This window comes from Coturnix japonica, chromosome 2 (genome assembly GCF_001577835.2).
Source record: "Coturnix japonica isolate 7356 chromosome 2, Coturnix japonica 2.1, whole genome shotgun sequence".
Taxonomy (NCBI): Eukaryota; Metazoa; Chordata; class Aves; order Galliformes; family Phasianidae; genus Coturnix; species Coturnix japonica.
In genome coordinates, this window is record NC_029517.1 from 86,166,322 (window position 1) to 86,182,521 (window position 16,200).

Below are 16,200 nucleotides of genomic sequence, written 5' to 3' on the forward strand. Positions count from 1 at the left end.
GAATTTCAGTTGTGGGGGAAATACAGAAAAAAAATTGTCTGGCTTCCCACTAATCTCTGTAATAGCACATCTGAGCCTGCATCAGTTCTGTTTAGTCCTGCTTTCAGCAAAGGTTATTTAAACAAGAATGTTGGACTCCAAGAAAATCTGTATTATTGCTGAAAAATTTCTTCACTGTAATAAATGTAACACTTCTGACCTTGATGGTTAAGCTGCAGCATGTTTCCCCTGTATCATGCTAATTACCTTATGAAGTAATTTTCTGGAGAATTGAATCTGATCCACAGCCTGTTAGCTCTTTCTCCTACAGTCCACAACTATATTCCAAATTGTTCTTTGCAGTTTAAGAATTGTAACAAAGCATGCACAAAATAGCCTGAATTAGAAAGTGAGCTGCTGTATCTCAATATACAGAAGATACAATCATTATAAATTCACAATTCTGTAGTCTGCAGATACAGACCCTATAATCTTTAGAAATCTGAGGAGGACCTGTCATCAGGATGGACAGCTTATTGTTCTGTATTCCTCAAGCTTTTGCTGCCTGCTAGCAGATATTTTAAAAGCAAAATAAAGCAGCTGGGACCTCAACCTTCCCCATCCCATACGAAGAACAATCATTGATTTATTTTGTGTTTCTAGAAGTAAAATTAGCACAAACAGCCTGAAAAAGATGGATTTTTGTCTTGTCCCATTTAGATTGTCTATGTGTTTATCATGTTTTAGGCTTCTTCAGGTCAAATTCTGAGATCTCTGCCTGTCTGTAGTAGGGTTTCATAAGAAATATTTACATCCATCTTTTTCTATCCTTTTCTTACCTTGTTCAAAGAAAAGGATATAATAATGCTTTTCCTTTCCTTCCCTCCACCCTTACTCCCCCAGTCCTGACAGTATTTGTTTCTTGTTTCTGCAGCTGTTAAGTATCACAGATTACCTAGTCATACAGTATTCTCCTTTCTATAAGAAATGAGCTTTACTTACCTTTATATCCATTCCAACTGTATCTGCTATTTGGCAGTCCTAGTCTTCTCCACAACTGGAGTGTGACTAGATCATTGGCTAGCTCCCCTCATTTCCTATCTATTTTAACAACAACTAAGTCACCTAGCATTACTACTCGTAAAGCACTGTTTCCAGGATAACTACGTGTTAGATTAACGTGACCTAAAATAATGTATGCCCTGTATTAAGGTATATAGCATAATTAGTAAAGAACAAAGAGAATCAAGAACTATAGTTATGACTTTTGTGTATTAATTTAGTTAATATTTTAACAAGTGCTCTGGTATCTTCTTCAAGTTTATGTCTGTTTCTGGATTCAGGAAAAATATGCCATATTCCTTCATCTTGGTTCATGGGTTTCTTGCACCTTCTCTTCAGGAACAGATTTTTCAAACTAATTTTAGTTTTATCAGAAGCTTTACCATTTCTCTCTGTCTTAAGATAAATCTGAACTGAATAAATGCACCAGTCCAATTTAAAGATATTTTTTGATGTAAGCTGTCTCAATTGTTTCTTTTAAGCTTTCTCAGTTGTTTCTTTTACATACACACATATGCACATATCTACATATACAGACCACCAATAATATCATTCCTTCTGGTTTCCTTCATAAAGCCTCTTTGGACCAGTGTATGGGAAATTAGTAATCACAGCCTGAGCTGCTGATTAATCATCTGAGGCAAGTGTTGGGTCAGCTGTGGGAGCACAGGTGAGAGTAATTTAGCTGTGCTCCCAGAAGGAGTGGAGCTTGAATCCACCTCCTCTAGACCTCATTTAAGGACTGACCACCACTAAGGCAGCATCTCTTGGAAGTTGCTCCTTGGTGGAGATTGCCTTGGTGGTTCCTAGCAGACTGAAGGCTTCCATGTAGATGAATTTTTCCTGTAAATAACATTTTGGATATTTACTACCATCTTTTCATTATTGTCACTGTACAGACCAGGCTCAATTCAAGTTGTTTTTCAGAGATGACTTAAATAACTTTTCACATTTTAATAATTCCCTTGCTTTTCACATTTTTTTAAAAGCCACCCACAGTTCAAATGTGAGACAAGAAGAGAAAAGCGGTAAAGCTTTAAGATCCATAGAGTAGATGTGGACATGAGCTTCCAAAGAAAGAAACATATACGATTAGTCAGCAAATAATAGTTTCACTCTGCTTATTTCCTATTCAGCTAAAAGGATAATAAAGTATTTTTGTACCTGTGCTTTTTATCATCAGGAATAACAGAAGAGCTGTAAAGTAACAAAAGACTGAAAAGCTTTCCAATGAGGAAAACATCTAAGAAGGCAAAATGTGTATTGCTTTTCTAAGCTACAGTTAAAGTGGTTATAAGGAAGAGATGCGTGGAAAGGACAAAAGCCTACACTTATATGAAGATTACAAACATCAAAGAAGATTATTTGTTTTAAAGATTTGATGTAAACAACATTCAAGAAGCTAAAAAGCTAACAACAAACAAAACAAAAAAAGCACAAAATATGTCAAGCTTTTTCCCAAATGCTTACTCTAAACATATGTATGTGCAAATTGTATATGAAAGAGAAGTTAAATGCTCAGCTTATTTCCAGTATTGCTATTATACCATAATTACAGAAAAATTTAGAAACTACCATCTGTTTTTCACAACTGTATTTGAAAACTTTTAATTGTTAAGCTACAGCAAAGTAAATCTTTCCCAATATAGTACCTTTGAAGGAAAAAAATAAAATAGTGAGTTTCTTGGTTGCCAAGTCAGAAGGTTTACAATTTGATACCTCAATACAAAATATTTAAGTAGCTTATCTTCCTTACATGTGAATCCAAGTGCCAGATTTTCTGTATTTTGGAAATATTTCAGATGGAAAATAATTTCATGGGCTTGGTCCTTCACACATGAACCCCACAGCAAGAAAATTGCTCTGGTCCTCAACGCAATTTCTCATGATTGGCTGAAATAGGAAGAGTAAATGGGATAGTATAACTATGGTAACACTTCATGGAATCCACGAAGAAAAATCTTATGTTATCTGGAAAATGACATTATGTTTATTTATTTCTACTCAGAAAAGACCAAAGGGTCTCTTGTGGTACAGGTAGAACATTATGATTCACTATTCTTAGATTTTTGCAACATATATCCTATCTGTCCCTATGAAATATCATAAAGTAGGCTTTCAGTTCTCCACCAGTGTATGACTATATAAAAAGAAAGCATTTTTTACCAGAAAAATGTGGAATATGTTGTAAAATCTTGTCGATCAATCCTCAGTATTCCTCTTTTAATAAATGGAATAAAACAACAGCTCAAAACTGAACTTACAATAGTGAGATGATTGAATTAAAAAATTGATAATCTCAGATGGTTTTCTAAGATTGATAAAGTTGGTCTTCTCAACACTGTGGATTAAATCTTCAATTACTCAATGAAATACAGAACTTAACAGACCATATGCATTAACAATAAACAAAAACAAAAAATTGCCTTTTTTTCAACTGTTATGAAATGCCATATCCCAGAGGAACATCCTGAAAAACAGAGCCTGAGACAGTATGTCATATTTTGAATTTTCTGGTACATGAACAGCTTCACGTGAACTATTAAGTACAAAAGATCAGTATTTGTCTTCACATTCCTATTTATCTGGAAGATAAAATGTTTATTCTTTGCTATATTGTTTATGATTTATATAGAGCTACTACTGTACCGTGTGTTTCAAATCAGTATAAAGAGCAAAATTACTTTTGCAACAGCACAGACCTGCAAAACCAGCAAAAATTGTACTTCACTTGAATATGGAAGGCACTACTCATGATAGCTATATTTAAGCTGAGTCATGAACATTTACAAGAATTAATTCTAAATATATAATTTTATAAGCATGTTTACATTATTTTGATTATCAACATGATGTGTTTCTCTTTTGTCTTCAGCAGAGCTGCTTCATTAGATAAGTCTGTGTCAGCAAGTAGTACAATAAAATGGGGAGTGAAATAGTTGGTGCTGAGGGACCAATGTCCCTGTTATGTGTTCTAGGTTTTCTCTTTGGTCTCTTCCTGTTAGAAGCTCAGTAGGTATATTTATGAATCTCGTAACTCTGATTTAATTTTGATTAACTGGAGTCTAGAATAATCCACTCAAATCCCACTCCACAATACAAACTTAAATATAGTAAAAAAAACCAAAAGGGACATTCATTGCAGAAGTGTACTGTTGATTCATGCAAAATGCTAATGCAGACACATCACTATCTTTTTTAGTTTATCCAAATGGTTTTATCTTAGCAATGAACAGGAGAAACACACAGTAATAAAACCTGTTATCTTTCATGCAAATAAAATATGTATTAATAAACAAAACAGATATTTTCTGTACCATTTAAATTATAAAGTTGAACATATAGAAATAATGACTAATGAAATAAGAGTTAAAACCATGGAAATACTTAAATTTGAATTTCAGTCTTGAAATTACGATGCAAGAGCAATGTCTAGTTTCTATATTTTCAGTGTTTGATAACATATAAGTAAAATTTCATAAATAATATGCATTAATCAATTTTATTTCCTTTACATTTATCATAGCCTCAGGATACAGTGAAGTATGTGCTTGCTGCTATTACATCATACCAGCTCTCAGAATATAGCATAGCAACGGCATATTTATGCAGTATATTTTTGTTCAAAATTGAAAGCTCTACAAAAAAAAAAAAAATAAATAAAATTATCTGCATGTTTTTTTTTGTTTTTTTTTTTCTTTCAAAGCCACTGCAAAAATGTTGCCAATACCATACAATCTAACTGTAATAAAATCTGATCTTTTAAATTTGACAAAGTACAAGGAGATTTCCAGTTTTTAATAATCTAAATTCAACACTACGGTGAATCACACACACAAACAAACAAAAATGAACACTGTATATTCAACAAAGATTGCATTGGTAGTATCTTGGGGAATAAAGGCCACTGATTGTCCTGAGCTCAAACATGACTTCTTGTACTAAGAAATCATAAAGATGTTCCTTTTCTCTTGAACTACCATTTTGTAAAATTAAAATATGAAATTAAAAACAATTTTCACAGTGTGGGCTGGTAGTCATATTCTGGACCACCAACCACTTAGAACAGAATTAAAGTTCTCTTAACAGCATAAATTTCCCTGTTTTTTCTGAGAGTAACTTGTCTCTAATTCACTTTACCATAAGTGTTCCTTTCAGAGCAAAAAGTAATAGAGAACTTGCTGGTAGTATAAAGCAGCTAGTAATTACTGTGACTAAAGTGTCCAGCCTATCATATTCACTTAAATCTCTCAACTCTCCAGCTTTAACACTTTGTTCAGACACTCCCACCACTGTGCATTCTGTTTAGATAAGGATCTGTAAGAGTTAAGAGATTTTTCTAGTACTCAATTACCAGTATATTTAAGAGCCAACATGCTGCGTTATCATTCCCAGTACTTCAAGATCTCTAAGTACTGAGATATCAGATATGTTCTCTGGCCAGTAAAAGCAAGCAACCAAAAACTGACATACATACATGGGTACTGTTTTATTAAATGACTACTCAAAAAAGAGACAAGGAATTTGAAAAGCGCAATGTGTTGATAAAAAAAATAATAATAAAATGTGTGGAGCAAAGAAGAAAAAATTGTGACAAAGCAACAGTAGACCTGGATTAGAAAATACAGAGCAATAGCAGACTACAGGATGTAAAATTTTACAAATACTCCTATCGTTTGAAAGCAGAGGAAAGATTTCCTTTATTTCCACTGGTCTGAAAGAAGGTGGTTTTTGTTTTTGTTTTTTTACTAGTAACCTTGTACAAATGTAAGTATCGAATGGATCTGCACTTACAACTTTCTATCAAGTTGTCACCCACAAAAGATGGAACACAAAGGCAAGAAAACACCCATGTTAACTGTTCACTTTGTTTTAAATGTAGTGTTTATACTCATTTTCAGAACAACAGAATATTCTGTCTTCATGGTAGTGGAAAAGAGTGATCTATTGTTCTCAAGCTATTTTATGGATGTTGATTGATATCTCCACATTTCACTGGATTCTGTTGTTCTAATCTGCTACAGTCTCTTGTCCTACAAGACTCCTGTCAGAGGACACAGGGTTGTGTTTGCTTGCACTGTGCCTAGTACAGTGGGGATTTGATTCATGACTGTACTTCATTAGCACTAGAATAATGCAAATATTGACAATTCATGGTAGCTCCTGTTTTAAAGACATGTTTTTTCAACACATCGCAAGACTAGAAGACTAAAGAACAGAACGGCAATAACACAGACATTACAACTAAAAGCAAGCTTGGCACATTATAAAAAGAAATGTTAGAATATGACTTGGGGGGAAAAAATAAATATAAAAATTAGCTTAAGCAGCATAGCAGCATGAACTTGACTGATATCAAAACTCTAGATCTCCTCAAGCTCTCATGAAAATTTGGCATTTTGTGATAACCTGTCAAGCACACAGGAGTCTTCCATCTACACATTGTTGCAAAATTACCTTTTACACTTGCTTTTCATCAGAGGAACCTATAAAACATAGTTTTAAATAATGCTCAAAAAAATTTCAGAGTAGAGCACTGCCGGTACAGCCTCTTAGTCTACTGAAATACATAACTGGCATTACAAGTTTATAGAAGTAGCATAGCTCTGCCACTGAATAAAAATTTAATTCACAGATGTTGTCATCACCTTCACTAACCTTCCTCTTTTGTAATGCCATGTGTTAAGGATCAATGTTCTATATTATAGTAAAAGATCAGAAAGCTCCATGTCCTAGTTCAGTATCCAACCATAAGACTCTCAACTCTATTATCACTTCTAATAATGAAATTACATATAAATTGTCTTTTAGTGCTTGAACATGTGAAATTGTCATCACTTTAAATCCCCTGCATAAAAACCATTTCTGTATCCATTCAACTATGTGAGCAAGACAATGACTTCTTACAATGAGGGAAAGAGGAAATTATAGTATATCTGTGCAGACTAATGAAATAAACCAGGGAAAAAAAAGCAGTAGATTTGGGGTTATCCCTTTGGATAATTCTTGCTGTGTGCCTTAATCTCACTGTTCTCCCCAGAGACGCTTTAGCCCTGCGTGCTAAGTAGAAACATTCAGATTGTCAGTGAACTCCATTATTCAGGGTAATCCAAATAAAATAAAGCATGGAGTATCACAGAGACCACAGTGACTCTCCAATGAAGAAAAATCCATGTCACTTGTGACTTTATTTTACAAGCCAAGCTGCTAAATTCATACCACTTCTATGTGGATGGGGCACCCCTTTGACAAGACCTATTCAATCCAGTAAGCAAGAGGTACTTGAGTATTTTGTTTGTTCATTTGCAGCACTTGTGGTGGAATAATATTGACAGAAGAGGCAAGTCCCATTTTACTTAAAAGGTCAACTATTATCAATGTTCACAGCACAGAACAACAAAGTCCCTGAGATGGATAAATATCAGAAACACAGTAGATTTGCTTTTTCAGTTTTAAGAATGGACTTTTGGGAATTTATAAAACAGTGCTTTAAAGATTTTTCTAAAAGTAAGGATAACATTAACAGAAAAGGAAAACAAATTTTTATATAACAGTGACAAAGGAAGTTCCTCCGAGTTATTGTGCTTTGTTTTCTATGTAGTGCGCAGAAAAGACGAGGAACTTTATTTTTTCCCCAGAATTATTTGATCAAAAATACAAGTTAATTCATTGCAGAGCTGTAGCCATTCTCAGCTAGGTGCTCACCTGCAGTTTTTCAGAGAAGGTGTAAACATTAATTTTACTGTTTGGAGGGTTGGAAGCCCAAGGCTGAGAGACGTCTCAGGTCTCCGTGGATTGCCTCCACAGTCAACAAGAGGAAAATAGTTCCACAGGGAATTGCACCCAATCCACCTTCTGCTCCCTTATACAGAAATGCGGTAGCATCCACCCTTTTGTCTGCATTTAGCCTTCATAATTTCTTCTTTCTCTCCATTTCCAAAAGAGACAGTAAACTAGGGGCAGTGGGTTTCTAAAGATTATTTCTACTGAGGAGGTCTTCACCTATTTCATACACTGATGAAATTCCTTCTGTTTCAGTGGCTGATATTCAGCATATTGCACTGAGTTTGACTGGGGCCAGTATTTCCACATTACTCACAGCTTTAAAGTATCTTAGCAAAGACGCATATTATCCAACATAATACAAAAGTCAACAGATATCTGAAAAAAGGCAAGCTATAATTGAGAAAAAGAGCTCTATTTCATCACTGTGTCTGTATGGCTTGACCTAGGGACACGCAAGAGAAAAATATCATATGTGAATAAGTGTCACCTTACGAACATATACACTGACACCTTAAATAAAAACAAAACCCCAACAAACAAAAATAGTATTCTCCTCTCCTCAGCCATCACCTCTCCAAACTTTTGAGGTTGGAATAGACATTCCATGCTATATGCCAAATGACAAAATAGACTTTTGGCAATTTACCCCTTTTAGTTTAGAACCATTTCCTCTTGTCATATCACAGCAGGCACTGTGAAGAAGTTTATCTGCCTTTAGATACTGAAAGACTAATATCAGTTCACCTCAGCATATCCTCTTCTCATGGCTGGAATACCCCAACTCTCTCAGCCTGAAGTTGAGTTTAGAGACCAATTTACTTGAAACTGTTCACATCTATCCCTAAATCAAGAGCTGCTGAAACAAAAAAGACAATTGGTCTACATCAAAAGAAATAAGCGAGATTATCTGCCAGCCTTCACACTGAGTAAGTATAGTTCACAAAGTGAAACAAGGCTGTGAACACTAAGTTTATTTGTGGGCTTCTTTTGATTTGTTCATCGTTTCTTGTTTGTTTGTTCCTAAAGACAAAAGTATTCCTAAATCTCTGTGCCACTCTTATGCTTTCCAGGAAACAAACACTCTAGCAGCCAAACACTGATGAAACTAAAAAAGACCAAACAAACCAAAATAAGTGCACAAAGCCACATTATTTGTATGTTTGCTTGGTTGTGTTACAAAATAAAATAAAATAAAAATGACAAAACAGCTAGAAAATATATTAACAGACTCGTAAAGTTGTACTTTAGCTGCATCTCTTTTTGCCTATGAATGTCTATATATACACTTTAATTATATGGCTACATAAAGATTAAAAAAGTAAAAAAACTAAAAAAATAAAAAAATCAATACTGTAGCATATAGTCCCCAGTTTTAAGTGTTTACATATTTAGTCATTTAAACTATTCTGGACTGTTATTTTATTTGCCTAAATAGATTCCAAAGTCCTTTATATGGAAAATACATAATAAGGCATTTTACAAGAGATATTAAGGAGAAATAGTAAACAGATTTTGGAAAACAGAAGACACTTATGCTTTCAGCTACGTTAGTATCATAGTTAACTGCTTTATCTCCTACATGGCTCATATGAAGATAAAAGGGCCTATATAAATAGGTAAATGAGCTAAACAGTTAAATGTTTTAGCCCTTTCGGTGAATGTAACATATGCTCTGCTGACAGATCGAGAGAAATTGTGTATGAATCAGTCTGCAATCTGGTTATATGCTAAGCACCTCCCAAAAGACACTTGAATTTGCACAAGTTTCAACCCAGAATGATTAAAATTTATACTATGGATAGAAAAGACTAACTTGGAAGAAAAGAGAAAACAAAAACAAACAGCAACAACAAACCTCCATTATCTCTCATTCCTATGGGTTTCTGCAGAGAAACTGAAGAAACAAGCCCTTGCTCCCTCAGGAAGACATATACTTTTACAAAACCAACCAAAGTGCCCACCACTCACAATAAATAGGTTTCAAGGATGCAAGAATCTATACCTATTGCAGGATATATATAAGAAGTCTTAGTATGAAAACATAAAAAAAAAAATTAAAAAAATTAGGCTGAAAAATACTTTAAGCAAAAGATCCACCTATCTGAAGTGAATAGGAATTCTATTATAATTTAAGGGGAATAGGATTTCAACCCACATAATAAAGATTAAAGTGTCAAAATGTATGCACCCAGGATGAAAGAATTAACGACAAACATGGAATTAACATTGGTATTTCATGACTTTTGAGTAATTTGTCATGTAACACAAACATTTTCCAAGACTGACTTCCAAACAACCGCCCAGGGCTTCTTGAAATAGGATAGTTGCAAGAAGAAAAATATCCCCTAGGATGGCTCCATTTGTGTGTTTCTGAAACATTTTTCTCTCCCAGACCTTCTAAAAACTGGAGGAAGGTTCCTTGTTCCTGGAGGTGCAGTCAGACTGTCATTCCATAAAGCATCCTGAACTTCTGTTCAGGCAGTGCAGGACTGACCTCCCCAGGAGCAGAGTGCTCTACATAATACAAGGTAGTCTGGCTGCTGTCTCCACTTCATTTGACCAGAAAATATTATGCCAGCTCTTCACTTTCCTTACCAAGGGGGAAAGGAAAAAAAAAAAAAAAAAAAAAAAAAAAAGACTTTCCTATCCAAATCTTAGTCTCATCAGTCCCTAACCTGAAAGGTTTGAAACAAGGACAGCAATATTTTTAGGAAAGGAAAGAGACTGCTGTTCACTTCAGAGTGGTGCTACACATAATATGTTAACACGGAAAGAAAAACCACTTCTTCACCTCTTCGCTCCTCTGCATGGGAATGCAGCTTCGGTCATGATTGCACCTCAGGAATCAAATAGTAAAAAGCCTCTCCAGTGTGAAGGTTAGGAACTGGGCATGCCTTATCTCATAAGATGCTCAGCAAGGGCTCTGTTTCCAGGAAGACAGGTTTACTTTTGCAAGTGCAGATTTTTGTCTGCTTTTCCTATAAAATGAACTGCTGGTACAAATGTGAGTTCTTGAGCCAACAATTCATACTGCTGATTAGGAAAAAAAAAAAAAAAAAAAAGAAAAAAAAAAAAAGACTGCTTGTTTTTCAGAAGATATCTGCTCATGAATATTAAGACTCCTGTAAAGCACAGGAAAGAGTGGACTGTGAAGCTAAAAATAACCTCATAGATGAAAATACTATGTACTCTAGCACTACCACTGTACATTTGGCCAAAATACAACAATCAAATGAATATAAGAATTGCTATAGAAGCAAACATCTTTCAAATACTTAGAGACATTTCCTTTCCAGGAGACTAATTCTAATTTGTAAGGCATGTATACTTTTCTATCACCAGGCAGAAATGCCAAAATGTATCATTTTTCCAGAAGCACAAGAGAAGCTCCAATCTGAGAATGATTTTGCCTGAACAACAAAACTTACAAAGCCAAGTAGTAGCTGCATGGCATCAAAATGTAAACTGGTACATACTCTCCAAATTAACTGAACTATTCGTGAGCATTGGAAGAGGAAATGATTTTTGATTCTAGCACTTATTTTCTAAGGTCTCAGTACTGCAAAGTAGTGGCCCTAGTTCACAAAAGCACCTAAACACAATCACAGCTTTAATCATGACAGCAGATCCCCATTCAGCTTGATTATTCAGATGGCATGAATTAAATTCTAAGTGCTTAACTGCATTAACACAAACATCAAGGTTTTTGTCTCAGTAGGACAAAACAAGTATGCTGAAATTCCCAGCACTCATACATATGAACCATTTGAATTCAGATTACTTCAACTATTTTTCTGTAAGCATGCCATTTTGCCAAAAACTGTCTCTCCTGTGTTTTCTATGCTTTTGCTCTATTTCAGTGAGAAATTCTATTTATTGATTCTGATATTACATAGAGAAATGAGTTTTTCTTTCACTAAGATGATTACACGAAAACATTGCATAGAAACAAGAGGGGCCTTTTTTTTTTTTTTTCCCCTCAATAATTGCTGAAGGAAGCACACTGCTCACTAGCACAGCACAGTGAATGAGCTAAAGCTAGTGTTCGCAGCTGTGCTCAGTGTGCTCCACATGCAGCTACAGATGCTGACAACAAGACATTTGGGATGCCCTGATGCAAGGGCTTGTTCTGTGTTGGTCTGGTGCCCATCAGAGGGTGAGCAAAGCCACAGGGCTGTACTGTCTATGGAGGGCAGCAGGCCCCTGAGGTACCATTCTGCCAGACAAGCAGAGCTGCAGATGTGCCCTCTTTTCCACTGTCACACCCCCAGATGCCCAAATCTTTCTCTCTCTACCACAATACTGCTGGTCTTTGCTCAAACAGCAAAACAGAGAACAGCTGTTTTCTGTGACTAGCTTTTAGTCTGTATGAAAGAATATTTTTATATTTCTCTACTCCCATGCATATATATAAATATAACTAATATTAGTAATAAAGTACTGTCATTGTATCAATGATGATAAAGTATTATCATCACTCTAAATCAGCATAGACAACATATAAAGCTCATAGAAAATTACAAGGAATCAGAAACATAATGCATTGCTTGCTTGGAAGTGCTAAAAGGTTTTTGTCTTTGCTTTTCCCCAAATTGTATAACTTTGCCCCATCCCAGTGTATTTCAACCACACTGACTGAGTTACAGTTTTCAGGTTGTACCTTATTATTTCATTGAAAAGCAGGCATCTGTACCCTCCAAGGTTTCCTTAAATCCCCTACCTTTCCTACATAGAGAGGATCTGATCCCATGTATTCTTCTAGAACAAAGAACTGATTCCACACCCAGCTGCGTTTGGTTCTTGTCCTCCCAGACTGAAAATAGGGCTTTGACCTGGACCTCGAGGGTTCAGCTTGATTCATCCCAGAAAGACACAGGAAAAGAGCTATTATCTGCAACAAATGGCAGAACTCCACTTTGCCCAACTTCATCTTTTTTTTTTCTCCCGTGTAAGAAAAAACCTTGATGAGAACGGGCACAATTCCAGTTGTCTCTTCAGCTCTTGCCTCCAGCAGGGTGTCAGCTGGGAGTCCAGAGATAATAATTTGTGGAGTAGTTGACTGGGAGAGGTCAACGCTGCCGAGCAGCCTTCACCAAATAAAAGGCATAATAGGTACCTATTGGGAAAAAAAAGCAAGAACAGTCAGAATTATATTTCATTTAAGAATGCAGATTCTTTGTCACATTCACTTAATGCGGGAATGTTAATTTATAATTTTTCTAATCATCAGTACAGTTGAGTTTACTCCTAAGTCTCTCAGAGCTTAGACTGTGTTCCTTGGATTGCATTACTATTGCTGATAAATCTGTATCTGTAGCTACAAGATTTCCTTATGGCTGTTCTTTTTTTTGTATATCAGTTTCCCCAGGACAAAGCCTGAATTTTCTTCTATTCAAAAAAAGCAAAACAAGTGTAATTATTTCTCAGTTATTTGTTTTGGGTTTTGTTTTTTGTTTTTTTTGTTTTGTTTTGTTTTTGTTTTTTTTCCCTGCCTACTATACTCAGCTTTACTTGCCATTACCACAACAATTATAAAACAGCTACAGGCAGGAAGCTATATTAATGGAAAGGATATATGCTAGCTTAACTCTCTTATCAAAAAGTAAAAAAACAGAGTATAAAACAAAACAGAACAATCTAATTGATTCTTAGTCACAGCAGACCAGATGTTTGGATTTGCAGTGATCTGAATCTAACCAGCTCAAAAGCTCTTAGAGTTCCCCTGTTGTTTTTTTCTGTGTACATTCCTAAAACATGATAAGAGGCACATTAGACTAGAGTATGTAATTATGAACACATACGATCAGAAAACAATTTGATTTTATGTTTTCATTGCTAATTTACTGTAATGACTAATGATATTTCAGCAATAACAGACAGAATTTTTATCCTTCTGTGTATCTTGTCCATTTACTTTTCAAAATCCTCATCAATTAGTAACTGGTGGAATTCAGTAAAGATTAAAAAACCCTCTAACACTATTTAAATCAGTCTTTATTTCTGTCTCTTACAGTTAAGAACATTCTCCAGACGACTAAGATATATTAACATAAGGATTATGAAAGCATACGCTATGTTAGTCAGAAGGAAAATGCAGCTTTGCATTTCAGGGAATTCACCTGCAGTAAGACAAGTAAGCAATGCTCTCTGAAAGAGGCATTTTTCTTGTCTGAGCAAGCAGTGAGGCAGATAAGAAATATTTAAGAAGTGCCAAACACAAGGTGAAAATAAGGATGAAATTAAAACTCATAACAAAGCTTTCAATTAAGGTGAACTGTTGCCACTTAGGAAGTCACGGAAGAATGAAGACCACATCCTTTGTACATTGTATTAACCTAAAAAGAGACATTAAATCATGTATGCATTAAATGTTCTTAGATAGATTATTGTATCCATGGCCATTACTATTAAAACTGACTGCAACGTGATCTCTGATATCTGTTTTCAGTATGTCAGGCTCTTTAGCTGCAGAACTACGTATGTGCTGCCAAAGCACCTAGAGGGCAGAAACATGAAACAAATAAAAAGCTCTTCTGATTATAGACTGTATTTAAAGCCTTTTTATAATAATCCCTTCTGTGGTACTGACCTGTACCAGAAAGACTTTGCTTAGAGACTAGTGGGATAAACCACAAACCCACGGAGCAAGTATGCTAAGCAGCAGCAATTTGAAAGCTCCCATATGTGAAAATCTAGTGTCTCCCCACAGGCAGAAAAGAAAATAAAATAGAAGAGAACAGGAAATATCTTATCTAAAGATCCTAATTTTCAAAATGTGATGCTACTGTTAAAAAAGGCACCTCTCCGACACACACCAAGATTCTTTTCTCAGCAGTGTTAACATGCAAGCGTAGCAGAGTCCAGTTTAAAAAGATACATCCCAAAGAGTTGTAGCTCAGTTTTGATGTGGGCTGTTGGGTAAATCATGACCACATGACATCATAATTACTAGAAGGACTACCATAGATATCAAGGACAACAACTCAGCACTTCTAGTGCCACTTGAACTTTCTTCCACTCCGCTCAGGTAAGAAAAGCATTGACTGTAAAAGGGGCTGTTTGCCTACCGCTTAGTTTTCCCTCTCTGTGTCTAAGTTATATTAGGTTTAATACATCTGATATTGATAAGCTGTCAGTTTATTTCAAAGAGGCAGCAGACTGTTACTTAACAGAGATAAAAATATGAAATGGGTTTTCTTAAGAAATGTCAGTAAAACATTTACAATATGTTAAAGTCTTTCCACTAAGCAGTTTGAAATGTCTTGTTCTTGCTCTGAACAGACATTTCAAACTTAGAATTGCTCTAACCTTTATCTCAAAGAGTATTCTCTTATATCCTTTCTTTTACACCTGCAGGGAAGTATGAAAGCCACCATATGGAGTGCCATGGTCCCTAGCCACACACCACAGCATGGAACTGAAAAACGCACCCAAAATACCAACTGAAAAACAGTCCATATGCTAGACAGCACAATATGATGAAAAACAGAATACTCACACCCCATGTAAAAAAAAAAAAAAAAAAAAAAATTAAAAAAAGTTGTCATTTACTCATTCTCAAATTCTTTCATCACACAGTCTCCAGAATCCCAATTATTTTTGTTTGGCTATCTGGCAGCACTCTACTCTTTCCCTTCTTCAGAATAAATCTTCCCATCTTCCTATACCTCTTAGAGCTTTTTTTTTTTTTTTTTTTTTTTTTTTTTAAACCTTTTTCTATTTGGGGAAAAAATACTTACTATGTAGAATTTCATCATTTTTTGTATTCATAGATATTTTAGGTATTTTCACGTTGTACATATTTATATGAAGCTTATATGGTTATACATAAACAAAAGAAAATGTTCGAGCACAGCCAGCACTTCAACATCACCTTTGCTGTGAAGTTTGCAAGTACAAAAATGTAATACACAAGCAGCATCACAGCATTCATGAAACTGAAAGGAAAGCTGATATGTTGGTATTTTTCTCCCATCAAGGTACAAATTTAATTTGAGGAGCACTTGCAGTAACAGATATGACTAATAATGACAGTAGTAGAGGGGATGGAGTTCCCCGATTTAGGTCCTTTATCTATTATCTCTATTTACAGGCTTGAGTATGAAGTGAACACAAAACTGACCTGCAATTACTTTGTATTTAAATATACTCTGTTATTAAATGGTATCCTGTTCTGTACAAATTAACAACAGAACTCAGAAATATTTGCGGTTGCAATTAATATCATTCATTATTCTAGCATGTTATTGCACCTTTATATAAAGGTACTTCACTCCTCAAATGGGCCAAAATGCAATCATGACTCCTCAAGACACACCTTCTTAAAAAGCTATTTAAGTTTTAAAACTTAAATTTCACTAGCCTCTAGTTTTC

The 16,200-nt window shown here is 35.1% G+C and overlaps 1 protein-coding gene across 1 annotated transcript in view; it reads right to left on the reverse strand.

Moving 5' to 3' along the window:
- The window catches only part of CDH7 (cadherin 7), an 84,155-nt gene that overhangs the window by 61,980 nt on the left and 5,975 nt on the right, over positions 1-16,200 (reverse strand). The window contains exon 2 of the mRNA XM_015855215.2: positions 12,548-12,943. Within this exon, the coding sequence (XP_015710701.1) occupies positions 12,548-12,757 (210 nt within the window). The 5' untranslated portion in view covers positions 12,758-12,943. The remainder of the gene's footprint in view (positions 1-12,547; positions 12,944-16,200) is intronic.